The 17,891-nt window shown below is 38.5% G+C and overlaps 3 protein-coding genes across 3 annotated transcripts; 1 reads left to right on the top strand and 2 right to left on the bottom strand.

The window, feature by feature from the left end:
- Positions 1–4,682: 4,682 nt before the first annotated feature.
- On the bottom strand, positions 4,683–5,494 carry LOC6592151 (transcription elongation factor 1 homolog). The gene is made up of 2 exons (XM_002016771.2): positions 5,341–5,494; positions 4,683–4,941 (listed from the first exon to the last, which is right to left on the bottom strand). The coding sequence occupies exons 1-2, from the start codon at positions 5,454–5,456 to the stop codon at positions 4,809–4,811; spliced, it is 249 nt and encodes an 82-aa protein (XP_002016807.1). The 5' UTR covers positions 5,457–5,494; the 3' UTR covers positions 4,683–4,808.
- Positions 5,495–7,213: 1,719 nt separating this feature from the next.
- LOC6592150 (MICOS complex subunit Mic10) lies at positions 7,214–7,811 on the top strand. Its single transcript, XM_026992627.1, has 2 exons — positions 7,214–7,314; positions 7,547–7,811. Exons 1-2 carry the CDS (start codon positions 7,230–7,232, stop codon positions 7,681–7,683), a joined length of 222 nt encoding a protein of 73 aa, XP_026848428.1. The 5' UTR covers positions 7,214–7,229; the 3' UTR covers positions 7,684–7,811.
- A 1,769-nt stretch (positions 7,812–9,580) lies between these two features.
- Positions 9,581–17,594, bottom strand: LOC6591845 (DEAD-box helicase Dbp80). Its single transcript, XM_026995289.1, has 11 exons — positions 17,529–17,594; positions 17,350–17,465; positions 15,701–15,832; positions 15,452–15,647; positions 14,911–15,025; positions 14,666–14,843; positions 13,475–13,576; positions 12,797–12,932; positions 10,898–11,060; positions 10,725–10,838; positions 9,581–9,810 (listed from the first exon to the last, which is right to left on the bottom strand). Exons 1-11 carry the CDS (start codon positions 17,574–17,576, stop codon positions 9,671–9,673), a joined length of 1,440 nt encoding a protein of 479 aa, XP_026851090.1. The 5' UTR covers positions 17,577–17,594; the 3' UTR covers positions 9,581–9,670.
- Between the last annotated feature and the right edge of the window lie 297 nt (positions 17,595–17,891).

Genomic DNA, 17,891 nt, shown 5'->3' with positions numbered 1-17,891 from the left:
TACATAGCATCAGACGGCCTCTGGATATAACAGCCGGCGGCAAGGAGGGCGACAATGGTGGGTATGTCATGGTTGCGTTTGTGACGATTCATTTGGAGAAACAGATTGGAATGAAGGAAATGCAAAAAAATGTGGTGCTTCGATTGGCAAGTACGGCAGGGGCCTGATCAATACTTACCATTGTTTATTGTTTAGAGTTTATAGTTCAACAATGATCAGTTAAACTGTGTATAAAAAAGAATATGAAAATCATAAATTATATACTACTGGCAAGTTCGCTAACATAATTTAGGACACACGAAAGTTAACTTAAATTATTCATTAATGAAGATTTGACTTTGGAAGCACAAGTATGAAAAGAAAATAGGAAGGGGTAGTTTCAGAAAATTCCTCAGACCGACTTTTGATAAAACCAATGACTTCTTTTGCTTTATTCGAAATAGCGGATATATGAGAATTAAAATATAAGCTACGTTCAAAGGTAATCCTCAAGTCATTAAATTTGTACAGGCGTTCCAAGGAAATGTTGTTAATTGAAAAGTCCGAAAGGTAAAGCTTGCTGCGATGGATGGTCATGACGTTACATTCCGAAATGTTTAGAGGAAGAGCCGTATTAAAACGCCAGTTCAGCCACAAGAATTAAATACATGTTATAAGATTAAACCAAGTCTCTTTTTTATTTTGGAAACAAATGGGTGTCAAAAAATCTCATCCCATCTCAAACCGTGTTCTTAACTGGTTTTCTTTTTCAATCCATACCTATCGCACCGTTCACTCACGACGTGAGACCCGCTTACCACTTATCCTGCGCTATTCCCCGTCAACTCTTTCTCCGACGAAAGCGCCGTTGATGTGGGGTTTTCCCGAGGATCCCGAACCAACTCCCTCAGCTTCTCGTTCTCTGGATTGTCCCCAGCTTCCAACCAGCATTGCTCGGCTTCCACCGCCGTAGACGGCGGCGTCGGTAGCTTTCGCCTTTCTTTTCTGCTGCTGCCGTGTGGGTTTGTTGCTGCGTTCTGCTCTTTCTTGATCCGCTGCTGGCACGACGTTGCTGTCTCATAATTTACGGGTCTTTCTGGGCCTTGCCTCTTCCCGTCCGGCGATTGCCTAAGCCCTCTCGGTGATGCCTGTCGGCGTCCACGTTTGATTCCGAGTAGTTTGTAGTCCCGTAGGATCCCGAAGGTGCTATCCGGCGATTGCCTAAGCCCGGTCCCCAGTGTGATCGCGACCCCGTAACAATCCATGGTCTGATGGGTCCAGAAGGTGCTGTCCGGCGATTGCCTAAGCCCTCTCGGTGATGCCTGTCGGCGTCCACGTTTGATTCCCTGTAGTTTGTAGTCCCGTAGGATCCCGAAGGTGCTATCCGGAGATTGCCTAAGCCCACTCGGTGATGCCTGTCGGCGTCCGCGTATGATTCCCAGTAGTTTGTAGTCCCGTAGGATCCCGAAGGTGCTATCCGGCGATTGCCTAAGCCCTCTCGGTGATGCCTGTCGGCGTCCACGTATGATTCGTCGTAGTTTGTAGACCCGTAGAATCCCGAAGGTGCTATCCGGCGATTGCCTAAACCCTCTCGGTGACACCTGTCGGTACCCAGTACGGTGGCGATCCCCGTAACAATCCATGGTCTGATGGGGTCCCGAAGGTGCTGTCCGGCCCTTGCCTAAGCGCTCTCGGGGACGCCTGTCGATGCCCCAGTGTGGCCGCGATCCCCGTGGTAACCCAGAGACAGATATTCCCGCAAGGGCCGTCCGGTGATTGCCTAAGTGCCCTGGTACGTCTCGTACGGTCCTCTGGGCTTCAAAGTTGACCACCCCACTTGGAAGAGCCAATGGGTGACCTCTCTGGGTCTTTTCGGGGCGACTCAGCCATTCCCGCCCGCGGGACAGACTCTTCGTCCACCATTGTCGGTTCAAAACTCCGAGTCAAACTATAAATATTGCTGTAATTTCGACCCTGGAGAAGATTGAGATATTTACCCCAGCCAAAATCACTTCCTTACACTTTTTCAATTGCTTGTTGTGAAGCAAAACGACAGCAAAAATTGCTCTAACTAAGACGATGAAGACATCTTAGATGCAACACGTTGTGAACATATCTGACATCATATTGAAAATTAAATTGCTAGTGGTTAACAAATTAATTTTTTGTACCAACATTTTCGTTTTGTTGTACAAAGAGCCATTTCTTTTCATTTCGGCGAGGAAAATGTTTCCGTTTTGAAAACGGAGAAATATTGTGTTTTCTGAAAACGGGAGCACCAATTCATGTGATTTCAAAAGTATATCGGAAAATGTTTGTGCAAGTGAAAACCGTCGATTACGTGACGCAATAAATTTAAATTTCTTTGCGAAGACGATCATGATACTTTCTCTCGCTTATTATAATTTGAGGGCGTAAGTTGGGGCGATGGGATGAACCAGCTCACTTGGACCTGTTAATGGTCCATTGTGTTGTCGCATGGGCGCATGGCATGCCCTTCGAAAAGTTCCGAAATGTCCATAAGGAACGGCGCCCCAAGAAGACGATTTCGATGATTTCCTAGGGCCGCGCAGTGGCAGAAGAAGTGGAGGACTTCTTCCTCCTCTTCCTCGTATCGACAACTCCTGCAGAAGTCATTGTGAGGGATTGACAGTCTAGGGGCGTAAGTGCCGATCTGTCAGTGTCCCGTGATGGTCCCAGATGGTCCTATTGAGTCTATATAGCTGCACCGAGCGCGGAGTAGAGATCATTCATTTAACTGTTTGGGTACAAATGACCAGAGTAGCTTTCCTCGCAACAGGTAGCTTGGAAAAATTGGGCACCAAGATCGGCAATTGCCCGATCATTATTTGCCGACGTATTACAAAATGCGAATTAGCGAGGATGGGTGTGCGGACGTTCTACGCTTACTGTTTACGAAGCTGTAAAACTGTATTGAGTCACTCGTGCATCTCATGCACTCTCGTGCATCTCATGCACTCTCGTGCATCGAGATAGGTAGTGTTATAGCATTAAGAGCTGACAAGTTTGACCGAGCTATTACATAGCGAGAGTTATTGAAATTTGTTATACATTTGTTTCAATTTTTTTGACTGGATAAGTCTGTGGTAAACCAATGGGGTTTTTCAGATCTAATCGGACAAGAAAGCGGGCTACAAGAATCAAAAAATTTGCCAAGAGCATTATACAAAATGTTTGTGCCTTTTATGACATCAGTGCACAAGTACAAAGCGGACCAATCAAAATTCCTAATGAGGTTATTAAGCTTTGCAAGATCGGCTTTACGAAAGTAGCGGACACGTTCAGATAGCCTACTCGACGGAGTAGGATGTTAGGCGTCCTCAGATATAGTGAGCGGTGCGATCCGATACAAAGCACAGATCAAGAAATCGACGTAAGGAATGTTGTACGTGATTGACATGAGACAGGGACAGGTCAAGCACGCTGCCAACAAAGTCCTGTCGTGATATAGGCAATAGGTTACTAGACTCGTTTACCGAGAACCCAGCAGTTCCTGGCAAGTTGAAGTTAATGCGGATAAGTGCTGCCCATAGAAGAATATATCCGAAGAATGTGGAATATAGCGAAAGCAGAAAGAATCAGTTTTACACACAGAATGGCACGTTGGACTGATTTTGGCGATTTATGGGGAGCTATTATTTTTCTTAGCCTTAAACTCTTTCACCACAAAATGCTCCGGGGAAAAATTGTCAGAACAAATTGTGTCGAATTGAGATGGGGAGACGCTTATCTTAATGGAGGCTATCCACCTTTAAACATGCGGCTTTTATTTGGATTTCTATAAAAGCAGTAACATCATCATGTGAGGTCAGGGGCCAGCCGTGAAACAAAAACTTGTCGTTTTGTTGTAACGGCCACCAGTGGTTTAGGCACCACAGGCCTAGCACCTGGGGTGGCAATATCCGTAGATCCGGATCTTCTATTCACTGGTGGGATCTCAATGGAGGGGACAGATAGTGAGCTTGCGGACACAACGGACGCGGACGCTACATACGTTACTAGCTGCACGTTCTCCGAGGAGATGAATTTTAGTAATATAATAGTGTTTGGTGGCTTTTATTTGCATTGGCTACAGAATTGTAACACACAGAATGAAACATATCCAACCGTATTTAGCTCTTTAAAATAACAGAGTATTAAATTAGTTATAATTGGTAAAAGTGTAAATATTTTAGTTATTATGTAAATACATATGTGAATTAATTTGAAGTTTGCGCCTTACATTGTGTACAGATACAGAAGTGCAATCGATATTATCGATCCAAAAAGGTCTGATATAGAGATAGATTTAAGAGATATACGAAATAAAACGAACGAGTAAGGAACTACATTGAGTGGTTAGAGGAAGTCTAAAATTATAGACGGATCCCATTGCAAAACTGTGGGGGGACTTAGCTCGTACAAATTAGTCTGCACAAATGAGAACTTTTGGTTGGGGTTTCTTCAAAAACAAAACAAAAAAGTTTTTTAAACAGATTTAAACATTACAGTGTGGTCATCCTGCCATGCTGATTCCAGCGAAAAAAGTTAATATCTAGATTTGAAAGCCTCTTCAGCTCAGATGCACTTTCGGCCCTCTTTCAGCTAAAGTGTGCGCGAGGCCTCGGAGTATACAAAATTTGGAGCGCCAACACTAGCGTTCTTAAAAGTAACTGGCCGCTAATTGAATTGAAAGTTCATTATTTAAGTCTCAATCAAATATTATATTTAACTGTTTATATAATCCTAAGCTCTTAGAACAAACCTACTTATTTTAATATGTCATTAAGTTAAATTTTTGTTTTAATTTTAATTTTTATCCAATTTAATTAATTGGCCGTTTCGCATGCATCTACCCAATCATTATAAACGTCAATTGGCTCTGATAAAAAATTAATTCCAGTTTGAAAGTCTTCCAAACACACTCGACACGTGATTTTTGCTGTGTTTCTTCCTTTATCCCTGAAAGTTTTGAAATTAAAGATGTAATTGGTATACAAGAATTTCAAGCCATTTAGAATAAAAACCTTAAAGGGAGAGTAATATTCCCGCCGTGATATAAAGTTTAAAAAAGAAAACTCATACTTTTATGTACATATTTAGGTATATGTACATACAACTGAAGTGCTGTCTGAAGTTTTGAATGTCTGAATGTGTCGTGCAATTTTAAACACCTTGGTGTTTACCACAAGCCGCATACTGCCCTTTGGCATTTTTTTTTTTTACAAAATAACAATTTCGATCTATTATAATCTTTATATGTTAAATGCAAAGGTATGCTTATATCAACTGTAATATGCTAGGTTTTAACTCTTAATGGCTGTAATAAACACATTCGTGCGTGTCAGTAAAGATAATTACATTTTCACTTCACAGGATTTTTCATGGTTGCAGAACGGACAGTTAAATTGCTGGTCCAGTGGTTCTATATTTTTCCTTTTCGGTGGCGGCTTTCTTTTAGATTTTCTTCGCCCCATCGTCGGCACAGATTGACAACAAAGTTTGACTAAATTGCCTAAAATTGCTAAGAGAAAATATAGTTGACATTCTATTGCCTTTGGAACAATGGTAAGAATCTCTGAAATAACGTTCCAAGCATGCCATACCATTTTCCAAAATTGATTGTTCATACTATTTGCTTTTGCACACTGAGCACAGACCATGATGCAATTATACAATTTCCCCAGTCTGTGCTGGGGAAACGGTTGATAATTTTGTCAGATGTAAAACACCATCCATCAAAAACAGATGATTTATTAATTACTTGCTCTCTTAAAAAATTGCATCAGTCCTTCTGAAATTTATTTTGGGTGCTGATCAGGTCCTGAATGCTGCTTTTGATGAACTAGATTTTTTTTTGTCGTTTTCTAGCGATCTCTGTGAGCACAGTAGACCAACCACTTTGTACGGGCGCTGCAGGATCTGTCCAGTTGACGTCGATAGAGTCCCAAACGAATTTATTAACATCTGCAATGAACGCTTATAGTTAAAAATAACATCTGGGGTTTAGGAATATCCCACATGGATGGTGGAATAACTGGGAAATTTTCGGAGCGGCAAAACCTTGCCATCCCAGAAATGGATGGTGGACAGTGTGAATAGGCTACTAGGGCTGCTAATTATTATTCGGCAATAGCAAATAAAAACCAAAACTTTTAAATGAAAAAGTCTTTACTGTTTTTCAAAATACAGCAGCTTATGATCAATATACTTTTGCATACGTTCGAACCATTGCTCAAAGCTGTTTTTTCATTCCTCTTGAGACACCTCCAAAGCATGGTTTTTAAACGCTTCTTCGGCGCTCATCAATTGTTAACCACGCATTTTTTTTTTTATGTGAGTGAATCAAATGAAGTCATTGGGTGCCAAGGCAGGACTGTAGGGCGGATGAGACATCATTTCGATTTTTTGACTGTCTGAGAGCTCGCATTGTCATGATGGAGAATGATTCGTGTTCGGCAGTTGGTTTTGCGAATTTCTCCGAAGACCTCCGGCAAAAAAATGGTCGTGTACCAATCAAAATTTGCAGTCCTACGTTTCTCTAGCGGAGCAACGGCATCATGAACAATTCTCCCGAAGAAACAGTCGATCATTTGCTTCAAAGTTGAACTGCTATTGGAACACCCACACGGTCGATTGCTATTTAGTTTCCGGCTCATACGTATATATCCATGATTTATCACCTATCCCGATTTTATTAATGTCTTTTGAAGCACCACCGTCGAACTTTTTACGCATTTCATCGATTGAACCACCACGATTACATTCGGCAAACCAGCGATAAATTGTTGAAGATCATCAACCCATTCTTGTTGGGAAAAATAATCCAAAGAAAAGCCTCTAGAGAAATTTCCTTTGTTTTGGCAAATTAATTTTTTGAACTGATTGTAAACAAAAAAAACCATTGTACGTATATATGTATATGCTAAAAAAAAGACAAAGTTCATTATGGCGTTGTCAGATTTTACGTATTGACATTAGTATTGCCAATTCCTGAAAACAACCTGTATTTTACATTGTTTTGTTTACCACAGATAGCCCAACTTCCAAATGTGTTTATACATACTACCAATGGAAAGTGATCACAACCACAATAAGTAGTGTTCTTAGGTCAGTTGTTTCTTGTTTCAAAAATTCTGCTTACTTGCCGACGCTAACTTGACTAAATTCCTATCACTTTGTCCACTTTACTTAATTCACCCAAAAATTTATATTTATATTTGGGACAATTTGTAAAAATTTCGTGGAAAATGCCAGTTGAAGAGAAAGTATTCCTTGAGGATAACGTCGGAAAACGATTAGATCGCTGTGTATCAGATACCATTGTTAAAGGAGGTGAGTAACTACTTATGTAATGCACCATCGGTATATGCAGAAAAGTTTAAAGAGTAAATCCAGGATTTGTTCTAAAAAATGTCGCATTTAACTTGTCGTAGTGCAAGTAATAAATATTTGTGTGGGTGTATCATTGAATATTTATTAAAGTTCCATATCGGTGAAATCAGGGAAGAGGGTGTACAGTTAATTTATAATACACATACATGTATTCACAAAATCCATTTTTCAGGTGGAGGACTTATTATTGGATCTGCTGTGTCCCTACTCTTTTTCAGACGACGAGCGTGGCCGGCATGGCTGGGTACTGGATTTGGAATTGGCGTGGCATATAGGACATGTGAAAAAGATTTAAACAGTTTGAAGTAGAATGTAAATAAGAGTTAGTTTCATTCTGTTCAATTAATTCATGTGGTATAGAAGCAAATAATGTAGTATGTTAGAAATAAATTCATGACGGCATTCTCTGTTCGCTAAATACTGGGTGCCAAATAATAGCTAAGTTTTTCATGGAAATACACCCATCCTAATTACATATTTTTTGGTGGTTTAATATACATATATTTCGACCCTTTGGACAGACTGCGATTGAAGTTGATGGCACTAACAATTATAGCTGGAGAAATATCGATGCTAACATCGATGTTTTCTGAAACAGCAGAATGTTGTTACGCGCACATCTCAGGCAAAAACGAAGCCCTCCTCTTGTCCAAGGGGCGTTGCTGCATGACGCGCGGCGCGTAAACCGAATTAAACAGGAACATGCAAGAAAGAAAGCTGTCATAATAATATTCGAGGAAAATTAGAACTAAACTTAATAAAAGAACTCAGCATGCATTCAAAATACAATTACTAATTACGGAAAAGGTATGTGAGTATTAGTAATTTAATAAGAGGAATTGAATTAGTGGAAAACTCCGATTCACACTGGCACCATCCACCATCCGTCAAAAACAGCTAATGCCAATGACAAGTACATTAAATTTGAGGGGAAGATTTATTAATTTTTGTTCTTATAATGGATGATGAAGATGTAGGAATTATTTCGGCCGTGGTTCAACAGCAAAATATGCGAACAGCCTGATAGCAGCAACAGTTCTGGTGATTTTTATCACCAGAACAGATACGATCTGCCATCGCAAAATATTGTTTAGACCATAATGCAAATTATAAACTTATTTATTTGTATTTCTCAGCACTCTCAGCTCTATTTCTCTCATTTCTCAGCTCTTCGAGTCGCTCTCTGGCGATCTCTGCCATCCAAGAAGTGTCGTCTTTTTTGGTTCGCTTTGTCGGATGCCCTTGTTGCTAGAAAGGGTGATGGAGGTACATGATCCGTCCAGATCCAACTCGATAATGTCCGAAAAAAACTGATTATTAAAGAATAAATTATGTCAGTCGTCTGCCATTTATTCGCTACACACTTGCAACTTCAGCCTGGCAGACTCGGCCACGCCGCATTCTATCTCATCGCCAGCCTTGATTTTTTTGACTTCTTTTTTGCCGCCCCGGTACTTTCCACGACTGGAGGACGAGATCTGAACCTATTTCCAACGACCTAAAGAGGCTTTTGAGGCGTACCTCGTGGACATTCGACTAATGATGCAACGCGCCGGATACACCGAGGCTCAGGAACTGTAAAGGATATATTATAAATGCTTCCGGAATACTAGCTATTTACAAGACAAATGATTTATGAAAAACATGAAAACAAAAATGTAACATTTTTGAAGGCAATAATCGATTAGGAAATGTCGTTTTATCGGCTTATCGTTTTAAATTATTTTCTATGGATTGCCATTTCTCAGTTGTGAGCAGCTAGTTTTGAGCACCACTCCACTTTTTGGAGTGTTGAAGTCTTTTGTACTTTACAGTTGGAGTGGAGTATGCGTATCCGACGTCCTAACTTTCGTTAGCTTATAAGCGATAGTTGGAGATAAATCATTTGTCAAATCACATAAATCTTTAAGACCGAAACATAGCTTTAACGCATAAGGCGCGGATCTAGACTTTGGGTGGACCCATTTTAAAGCTATTCTTTGAAATTATGAATTCCTTGAAAACGGGAGCTTTGGGTCATTGTAAATGTCTTTTTTGTGTACTGTATTCTTCTAAATTTCATCTTCGACCAACTAATCGCCTCGGAGCTTTTTTCTGATCAGTCGCGCGCTTTCGCTCTCATATTTTCATCCGTCTGAATCGCTGTATATCGCCGGAATAACCCTCAGTGAAGAATTTCACTTCCTCACAAAGAGAACAAATTAAATTATTAATAATTGAATCCATTTTTATTATACATTAAACAGTTTACATTCAATAGTAATGTTATGAACTGCAAGCTATGGAATGAAATATGTTAGTTTCCAATCTTTTCAATGTCATCAGCGCTATCAGTATTTAAAACTTGAATGTCTTTTTTAAAATGTTTTTCAATGGCACTACACACTGCCATACATTTTTCTCCGCTTACAAGGTTTATAGCGATTCCAGACTTTCCTGAAATAGAACGCAATATAAGTGGTGATTAGATAGAAGTACTTTGAAATCAAGCTTCGGGTGCCGAAGAATCAATATAAATGCAAACGAAAGCACATATGTATGTATAAATCGTCTCCGAGGCTGAATACGTACATATTATTGATAGGCATTATGACAATAATATGGTCGGACTATCTTTATATTTATATGCGATTTTCGTACAATTGAAACAATGGGGGTGGGGGGAGATCACTCGCGGCATAGGCCGCGGCTCTACCTGCACGAGTGCATACTAATTCGTGCACAGTATCAAAACACGATTCATGTTTCCTTTTCACACTATCTTATAATTCATTTTCTTCCCTTCATTTGTTGACTACGATTTGTTAATGGTATGTTATTGATTCCCCTCACTGTTCTGTTCTATTGCTCTGTTCGCTGAAGTTAGTTCCCTAGATCTCGCTTTCACGGAAAGAGTGTTTTCCCTAGCAAAGAACCTAATTTGCGAAAAGAAAACCCATTTCAAGCAACTACGACATGGTGAACAAAACTATGTTTTTAAATATAAATAAAAAAAATATATTAATATATATATATATATATATATCCTTCTGCAATTTCATTTGTTCCTTCTGGATATAATAATGATCCGATCTGTTTCGACATCATCAAAACAGTGAATGACATAGATTTGTGTCCTTTGTGGGGGCGGGGCGAAATTTTGAAATACACTTGTAATATTGGGATATCACAGGAATCTGGATACAAAATGTTGTTTCTCTAGCTTTTAATTTCTGGGATATAGGCTCTCATCGGACCGACAAACAGACATGGCCATATCGACTCGGCTATTGATGCGGATAAAAAATATATATTTACTTCATGGGGTCGGAAACGCTTTCAAATTTGTTGTTTTAACTAATATGACATACCAAATCGTCCGGTACGTCCGATGCGATGCAAATATGTCTCGCAGTCTGCGTTGCCTCGAATATCTACCGGCAGGTCAAAATTAACGACAATTGTAACTTGTTCAATGTCAATACCTATAATGAAGAGTATAATTTGAGTAAATAAATGTTTGTTATATTCATTAAAAAATTACCCCTTGATAAGACATTTGTGGTTATGAGAACTTTTTCTAGTCCTGAACGAAATCGATCCAAAACAGCAAGTCGTTGATCAACAGTCAAGTCACCAGAAAGAACAGCAACAGAATGACCATCCGAAGTCATCTTCGATGCAAGCCAAGCAGCAGTACGACGCGTCTAAGAAATAAAATTTAAAAAAATTTGTAATCATCCCTGTCATGCATCGACATCTTACAAATAATGGCAAGGGAAAAAAGCGGGAATGTTGTGAACCGCGGCAACAGGCGCGGGTCTACTTTTATACTATGAGGATCCAGCTGGGAGCCTCACATTCATAAATACTTACACTCCTAAATTATCCAAGACCTAAGCCAATCCTAAGACACATCTCGTATTGAAGCGAGCCCTTTGCATAGAACACTGAAGTCAGAATTATATTTGCTCATAGCCGAATAAGGTAGAACGTATTAAGCCTTAGCATAGTCAAACACGCGCCAATTGATTAGCTCACCCACACCCAAGAAACAGCGGCGGAGAGGAACCACCACGGATAGCAACAGCAGGGAACGAAATTAATATCACAAAGAAAGAGAGACTCTTCACTCTTTATTAATGACTTGCCTTCGGTATTAACAAACTCTCGAGTACTTATGTATGCGGATGATGTCAAACTCTGTGCCCAGTATAAGGACATTTCATTTCATTCTCGCTTGCATGCTGATATCAATAACTTTCAGTCATGATCTTGTGAAAACTTGTTACTAAGCGAACTTCACCGAATTGTTTCGTGAAATCACGGCACGTCTTTAATAAAGTCGAGCGAAAGTGCTTCCTTACATTTTTCGGCATAAAAAGCCCGTTTTTCATCATTCAGAATTTTCAACCTTCGATGGCCTCATAGGACTTGACACATTAACCGAAGCTGGCGCCAATATTAACCTAGGGACAAAAAGACTTCACTTCGGAAATTAATCTGAAAAGATTTTGTTCCACAAGTGCCCCAGCGTCAAGTTCACAAAAGTGGACGACATCGAGGTTCCGCCAGCTGTAAGAGACGAATTTCTCAAAATAATGGCCAGTCGCATAAAAACATTTGCAGATCCAAACGAAATGATGCCCTTTAACACGGCTGTAGTCGCTACGATCAGAACCGAAGATGAAGAGCCAATTTACTCAAAAATTTACCCTTTCCCTGTATAATCCACTGATTCGTTAATGACGAAGTGAAGGACTTATTGCGGAACGAAATTATTCGGCCATCCGAATCTCCGTACAACAGCTCCATATGGGTTGTTGGAAAGAAAGGAACCGACGACTCAGGTTCAAACAAAAAACGGTTAGTCATAGACTTCCGCAAGGTAAACACAAAAACCATGCCAGAGAAATACCCGATGCCTAGTATCTCCATGATACCTTCGAAGTTGGGAAAAGCAAGATATTTTACAACCCTTGATTTAAAATCGGGGTACCAACAAATCACGCTAGCTGAAAGCGATCGTGAAAGATCTCATTTTCGGTAAACGGAGGAAAATATGAATTTTACCGTCTGCCATTTGGCCTAAAGAATACTTCAAGTATTTTCCAGCGGGCGAGTTGGTGCTTACGCTCACTTTTTGTACTTACTCTCTCACCATTATAAGAATTATAATAAATAGTTATTGCCTAATGCTCGCAGTAGTAGAGAAACGAAATTAAAAGAAAAAAAATTATTTAATCACATACACCAAATACGAACTCCCCCAAAAATGTTGGGAGAATTTAGTGGATAGTGTTAGCTTAAATCAGTTGTCTAAAAAACAATATGTAATTTTTACATGAAATTTAAAAAAAAATTGTTTTAGGAAAACCCTAAAATAAATGTACTCTATAGTTAGCTGTCAATTTTCGATAATAAGCATGAACTTTGTACTCACATGACAAAATATGATGGCTTGGCCAATGCTGATGCATCCATAAATATTTTGTATTGCATTATATTTTCCGTCTTCATTTTTACATTTAACGTAATACTGTTTAATATTATCCAGAGATTCCTGCTCTCGATTCAATCTAACAAAAAATTAAGAAGTTCTTAAGTGAAAAAGTAGGAAATATAAATATTTACATATAAATATATACATAGATAGAAGGCACTCCGATTGAAAGCCGACAGCTTAAATGAATCAGTTATACCATTCAAACCATCTTTCCATTGTTCATTCAGGTTCTTTATTTCAACCTCTGTTGAAATGACGAACCCGAATTCTAAAGTTAGACATGAAGGAGGACATGGGCTTTCGTTATTATTAAATAATACAACAAATACAATAATAAAGATTTAGTAACTATTTTGATTGCTAGTTTATAATTTTCTGTAAAAAAAAAATGTCCAGAAATTAGAAAAGCCCGAAGAACAAAGTGACTATAATTTTGAGATTCTACGCAATTTTAAAAGACAACAAAATTATGTGATCAAAGACTAATTCAAAGATGTGGATTCTAGACCATCAGTACGAATGTTACGAATATACGAATGTACGAATATGTTATATGTTGTAAGAATATGTTATATATATATATATATATATATATAGAACTAAGAGCTTAATTACCTTATAATTGTTGGCTCAGTAACAATTAGTTGAGCAAAGTCCATTACTTCCCTATCATAGGTAGCAGAGAAAAACAACATTTGGCAATGAGGATTGAGCATTCTGAAATACAAATACATAACATTTTAGAGGATTTGTAATGTAGGTAAGGGAGGGAGGTAATTTTGTTCGTAATGATATGACAACAGTATGAATAGAGGCTAGCAGTGGTCTCAACTCGAAACTCGATCGAAGCCAAAGTGTAAATTTTGTACTATCTTTCTATTGCCAACAATTCGTTTTCTGTGACGTTTTGGTTACTAAGCTAACGTTACGAAAGAGTACCTTTGCCTTTGCTCGCTCAGTACCATGCTCTCATTTCATCATATATTCTTTATCTATACTCGCTCTTGTTATCTTTTCTTTCCTAAGCCGTCGCTAAGCCAGCAGCAGCCATCCTGCTGTAGTTAATTACTGCTTGATATAGTTGGAGGACAGACCTTTTTGTCTTCATTATATTACTTTAGCTCGAGATCGGCTCGCTTGTCTCATTCAATCATTCGTTAATACTATATAGTAAAAGGCTCTGGTATCTTCGGCCACCCTCAACATACAAATTACCTACAATAAAATTTATAACGTAGTTGAAATCATTAATTCGTGAAATTATTTAAAAGCTAGTCAGCGAAAAAGCTCGTTGTCTCAACAAATTTCGACAAGTTAATATTGAAAGTCCTTAAGCGGTGAAAGCAACAGCATATTTAAAATTTACATTTTGCAAGGTGAAACGAATGAATGAATAATAATAAAAAAAAACCGTATGCACAGTCCAGAGTAAAACAAAAATGTCGCAGGAAATAAGCGACACAAAATCTGACAATGACACTAAGTTGTTCCTGCTGTTCAAAACACGATATCTCTTATGGTTTAGGAAGCCATATCCGCTTTATGAAAGACTCATTTTTTAAAGTTTTTCAAAAGCATATCCTTTTCCCTGGATGACCTGACATCTATCCTTTCCGGATCCAAGTCCACTGCCTTAACTACACTGGACTTCTGCATGTAGGGTTTCATGCTGGAAAAACGCAAAAGCCCAAAAAATATGCCTTCAATGACAATCTCATTGTTCAGCCAAGTTTAAAACAAAGGCACTGATAGTTTGTTAGTTTTAAGCATGAATTGATGATTTTATAAAATTAAATGTATACATACTTATGTATTCGAATACACTGATCATGGTGACCTTGAGTGGCTATCATAACATCTGCTTCGTCCAATACAAAAACTGAAATTTTTTTCATGTCAAAAAGACGAAACTTGTATCCCCAGTCTAACATTTTGCCTGGTGTTCCAATTAGGATGTGCTCAGTAATTTTTTTATTACGATCAACTGAAAAAAAACAAATTTCGAAAGTTTTCAATCTTAAATTGATATGAGCTTCTTATGTTTTACAGACCTTCTTCGCCGCGAACTGCAAATCTTAGTTTGATGTCGGGACAGTACTGACCCATACGTGCAGCAACTTCCCCTGTTTGGATTGCCAATTCATATGTGGGCGACAAGCACAGGACCTACAATTAAATTTATGAATTAAATATAATTTACATTTTGGTCAAAAATTCATTTATAAATCTAAGTAATACAATATGGTTTTCAGAATTTAAAAAATACATTTTGTGGAATGTAACGAAAACTGTAAATTTAAATCTACAAAAAATAACTTGCGTGAAGTCTGCTTTGACAACTCCACTTTCTTTTTCAAATTCCCTGGCTGTCGATCTGGCACTAGGAATGCTTTTTACTCCTTCAGGCCCGCGTAAGCTTATAATAAAAGAGCAATACAAGCGACTAACAGACAGATACATATGTGGAAATTATTACGACAAATAGATAGAAAGCGCACCTTTGAGCTCTGCAGACTTGGCAGAAAAAAGGGCAGTCATACATTGGCACGAATCAAATATACCATGTGCTCTTGCAGTACCGGGTACATTTACCTGTGGGTGATTTAAATTAACGTTCACACGGCTAAGCATTGCCAAGACAAAGGCAGCCGTTTTTCCTGTTCCAGACTGGCTTTGAGCTATCATATTTTGTGGTGGATCTGCAAGGAGCGTTGGCAAAGCAGTCTCTTGTATTTTCGACGGCGTGTTAAAGCCCATTGCGTAAATGCCTTTTAAAAGTTCCGTCTTCCTATAATTACAAATCTTGAAGCATTTAAGTGTTTAAGTATTTTTTTAACTTACAGATTTAATGCTTCGAAAGTTTTCACAGAATGTAGGGGTGAATTCGGATTTTTTTGCTGTACATCAAGAGATAATTTTGTGTTTACCAATCCTTTTCCCAATATTTTAATTAGGAGGCTGGTTTCAGCAGGGCTATAGGATAAAAATGTGTAAACAGTTCAGTAAATTCAGTAGTTAATTACATTGTAAAAGCTTAGCAACCGCCTGAGATTGATTTCGAGCTATCTTTGTTTCAGGTCTCAAAGAGTCCTCTTCAAAAAAATCCTCTTTTCACCAGCCATCTAGGCCCCTTACTCTTGAGCTCTGTGTCCAGTATAAGGACATTTCATTTCATTTCATTCGCGCTTGCAATCCGATCTCAATAACTTTCAGTCATGGTGTTGTGCAAACTTGTGATTCCTTAATGCCTCAACATTTCAATTTTCTCGCCCCTTGTTGGCTCCCTATACCCTATGCGGTGGTTTTTTTGAGTGAATGGTGGATGATCTTGGTGTTGTATTAGCCGCCAAGCAAGGGTTTTCCGAACACATTTCTAACATGGTAAAGAAGGCCATGGGCGTGCTTGTGTTTATAAAGAGATAAAACACCAGCTATGGTCGGATTCGATACAAAGCACAGATCAGAACAGATTCCCATGGTTAACTTGAAACATCATATCGCGACATAGGCACTAAGTTATTAGACTGGTTTGCTGAATACCATACAGTACCAGGCAAGTTTAAGTCACCAAGATCTATCATATGATATTTATCTCATAGCGAGGAAGAAAGTTTTTACAGCGGACAGGTGCTGCTCTTGAATTGAAATATCCAAAGAAGGTGGAATATACGGTTTAACCAGGTCTTGGTTAACACAACAACTTGGGATGGAAATGAGACGAACACGGACGCTATTGACATTTCTGGCTGCATGCTCTCCCAGGTCATAAAGTGCCCTTGCACTTGCAAAGCTGATGAACTAAAGGCGTCAGCGATTGGTATTGGTCAGCGATAGGTATTTTAAAGCAATCCAAATTGCACAAAAGCTTTTGAAACAAAGCATTACAAATCAACTGGTTGCCTGTTTGTTCGAAAACTGGTCAACAACAACTGGTAATGTATCAAATTTAAAATTTCAATAGAGGAGTAGGAAGTAGGAAGATCAACTCTGAGTGGTAATCTGGTAATTCTGGTTATCTCGTGATGACCGTTGTTGTATCTTAAAATGTAGACGCAGACACCGACAAAACAAACATTTCTGCCTGCATATTCTCCAAAAGGACACTATCGACAAGCACATTTAACACATCGAAGGCCCTCTTTGGTCTTCGAGTGGAACATTTTTTAGAGTCCCAATTTAAGTGGATCGTGTCGGTTCTTAGAACGGTGTGGTCGGAGTTGAGTTGAGCGATCTATGCTTTGTATCCACTCACCACTTTGCGAACTCTATTGTGTTTCACAATTCATTTCGACCGGAAACGACTCAGGTACTCGATAAATATTTGTTGTACATATAAATGTACTCATACATATTTTTTTTATAAATATTTCTATAACCTTCTATGTAAAATAAATATATGTATGTACTTGTACTATGACTTTTCCTTGCTATGGCCAAATATATACAGATATGTATGGTTGTATAAATAGTTTTATATTCTAGGTACTTACTCAGCGACGTCCGGTTCGGATTCTTCATCATTTTTCGTTGCCGGCAAATCATACACAGAACTGTTGTTCCTGATAGCAAACGCATTCTCATCAGATTGAATTTGTAGTTGGTCAACCTATAATCGACAAATTATAAATATATATATTTACACAAAAGGTTCAAGTACATCATTCCATACCAGCTTGGTTACTTCTTGGTCTTCTGCTTTTTTAACCCAATCCGTCATATTTAATGTTTAGCTCACAACAAAAGAATTGATAAAATTTAAGCGTAAATATCAATAAGTCGATACTCATTCGATATCGAATTATTATCGATTTAAAGAACTAATGCAAAGTTAGAACACTAAATAATCGAACACTGGATAGCATTAAAATATTAAGGTAGACTCCAGTTTTAAATTACATTTGGGTTTTTAGGTAATCCCGCTTTCACAAATTTTTCTCATCTATACATATGTTTCAGTATTCTCTGATAAACAACAATAGTTGACCTTTCGTAAGTATACAATTTTTTTTTTTTAATAATAATATTTTCCATA

This window comes from Drosophila persimilis, unplaced genomic scaffold (genome assembly GCF_003286085.1).
Source record: "Drosophila persimilis strain 14011-0111.01,24,50 unplaced genomic scaffold, DperRS2 tig00000000-arrow-pilon, whole genome shotgun sequence".
Classification (NCBI taxonomy): Eukaryota; Metazoa; Arthropoda; class Insecta; order Diptera; family Drosophilidae; genus Drosophila; species Drosophila persimilis.
Note: the sequence above shows the minus strand (reverse complement) of the source record. Positions and strands in the feature narration are given on the sequence as shown.

Bases quoted from the DNA above. Each gene is read 5' to 3' on its own strand.
- LOC6592151 (XM_002016771.2), bottom strand. From the start codon at position 5,456: ATGGGGCGAAGAAAATCTAAAAGAAAGCCGCCACCGAAAAGGAAAAAT. The intron at 4,942-5,340 runs GTAATTATCTTT...CAAAACTTTCAG, and splicing joins AAATCCTGTGAAGTGAAAAT to GGATAAAGGAAGAAACACAG.
- LOC6592150 (XM_026992627.1), top strand. From the start codon at position 7,230: ATGCCAGTTGAAGAGAAAGTATTCCTTGAGGATAACGTCGGAAAACGA. The intron at 7,315-7,546 runs GTGAGTAACTAC...TCCATTTTTCAG, and splicing joins AGATACCATTGTTAAAGGAG to GTGGAGGACTTATTATTGGA.
- LOC6591845 (XM_026995289.1), bottom strand. From the start codon at position 17,576: ATGACGGATTGGGTTAAAAAAGCAGAAGACCAAGAAGTAACCAAGCTG. The intron at 15,026-15,451 runs GTAAATGTACCC...ATTTAATTGTAG, and splicing joins TTAATTTAAATCACCCACAG to GTCCTGTGCTTGTCGCCCAC. The intron at 12,933-13,474 runs GTAATTAAGCTC...ATTTTTTGTTAG, and splicing joins ACTGAGCCAACAATTATAAG to ATTGAATCGAGAGCAGGAAT.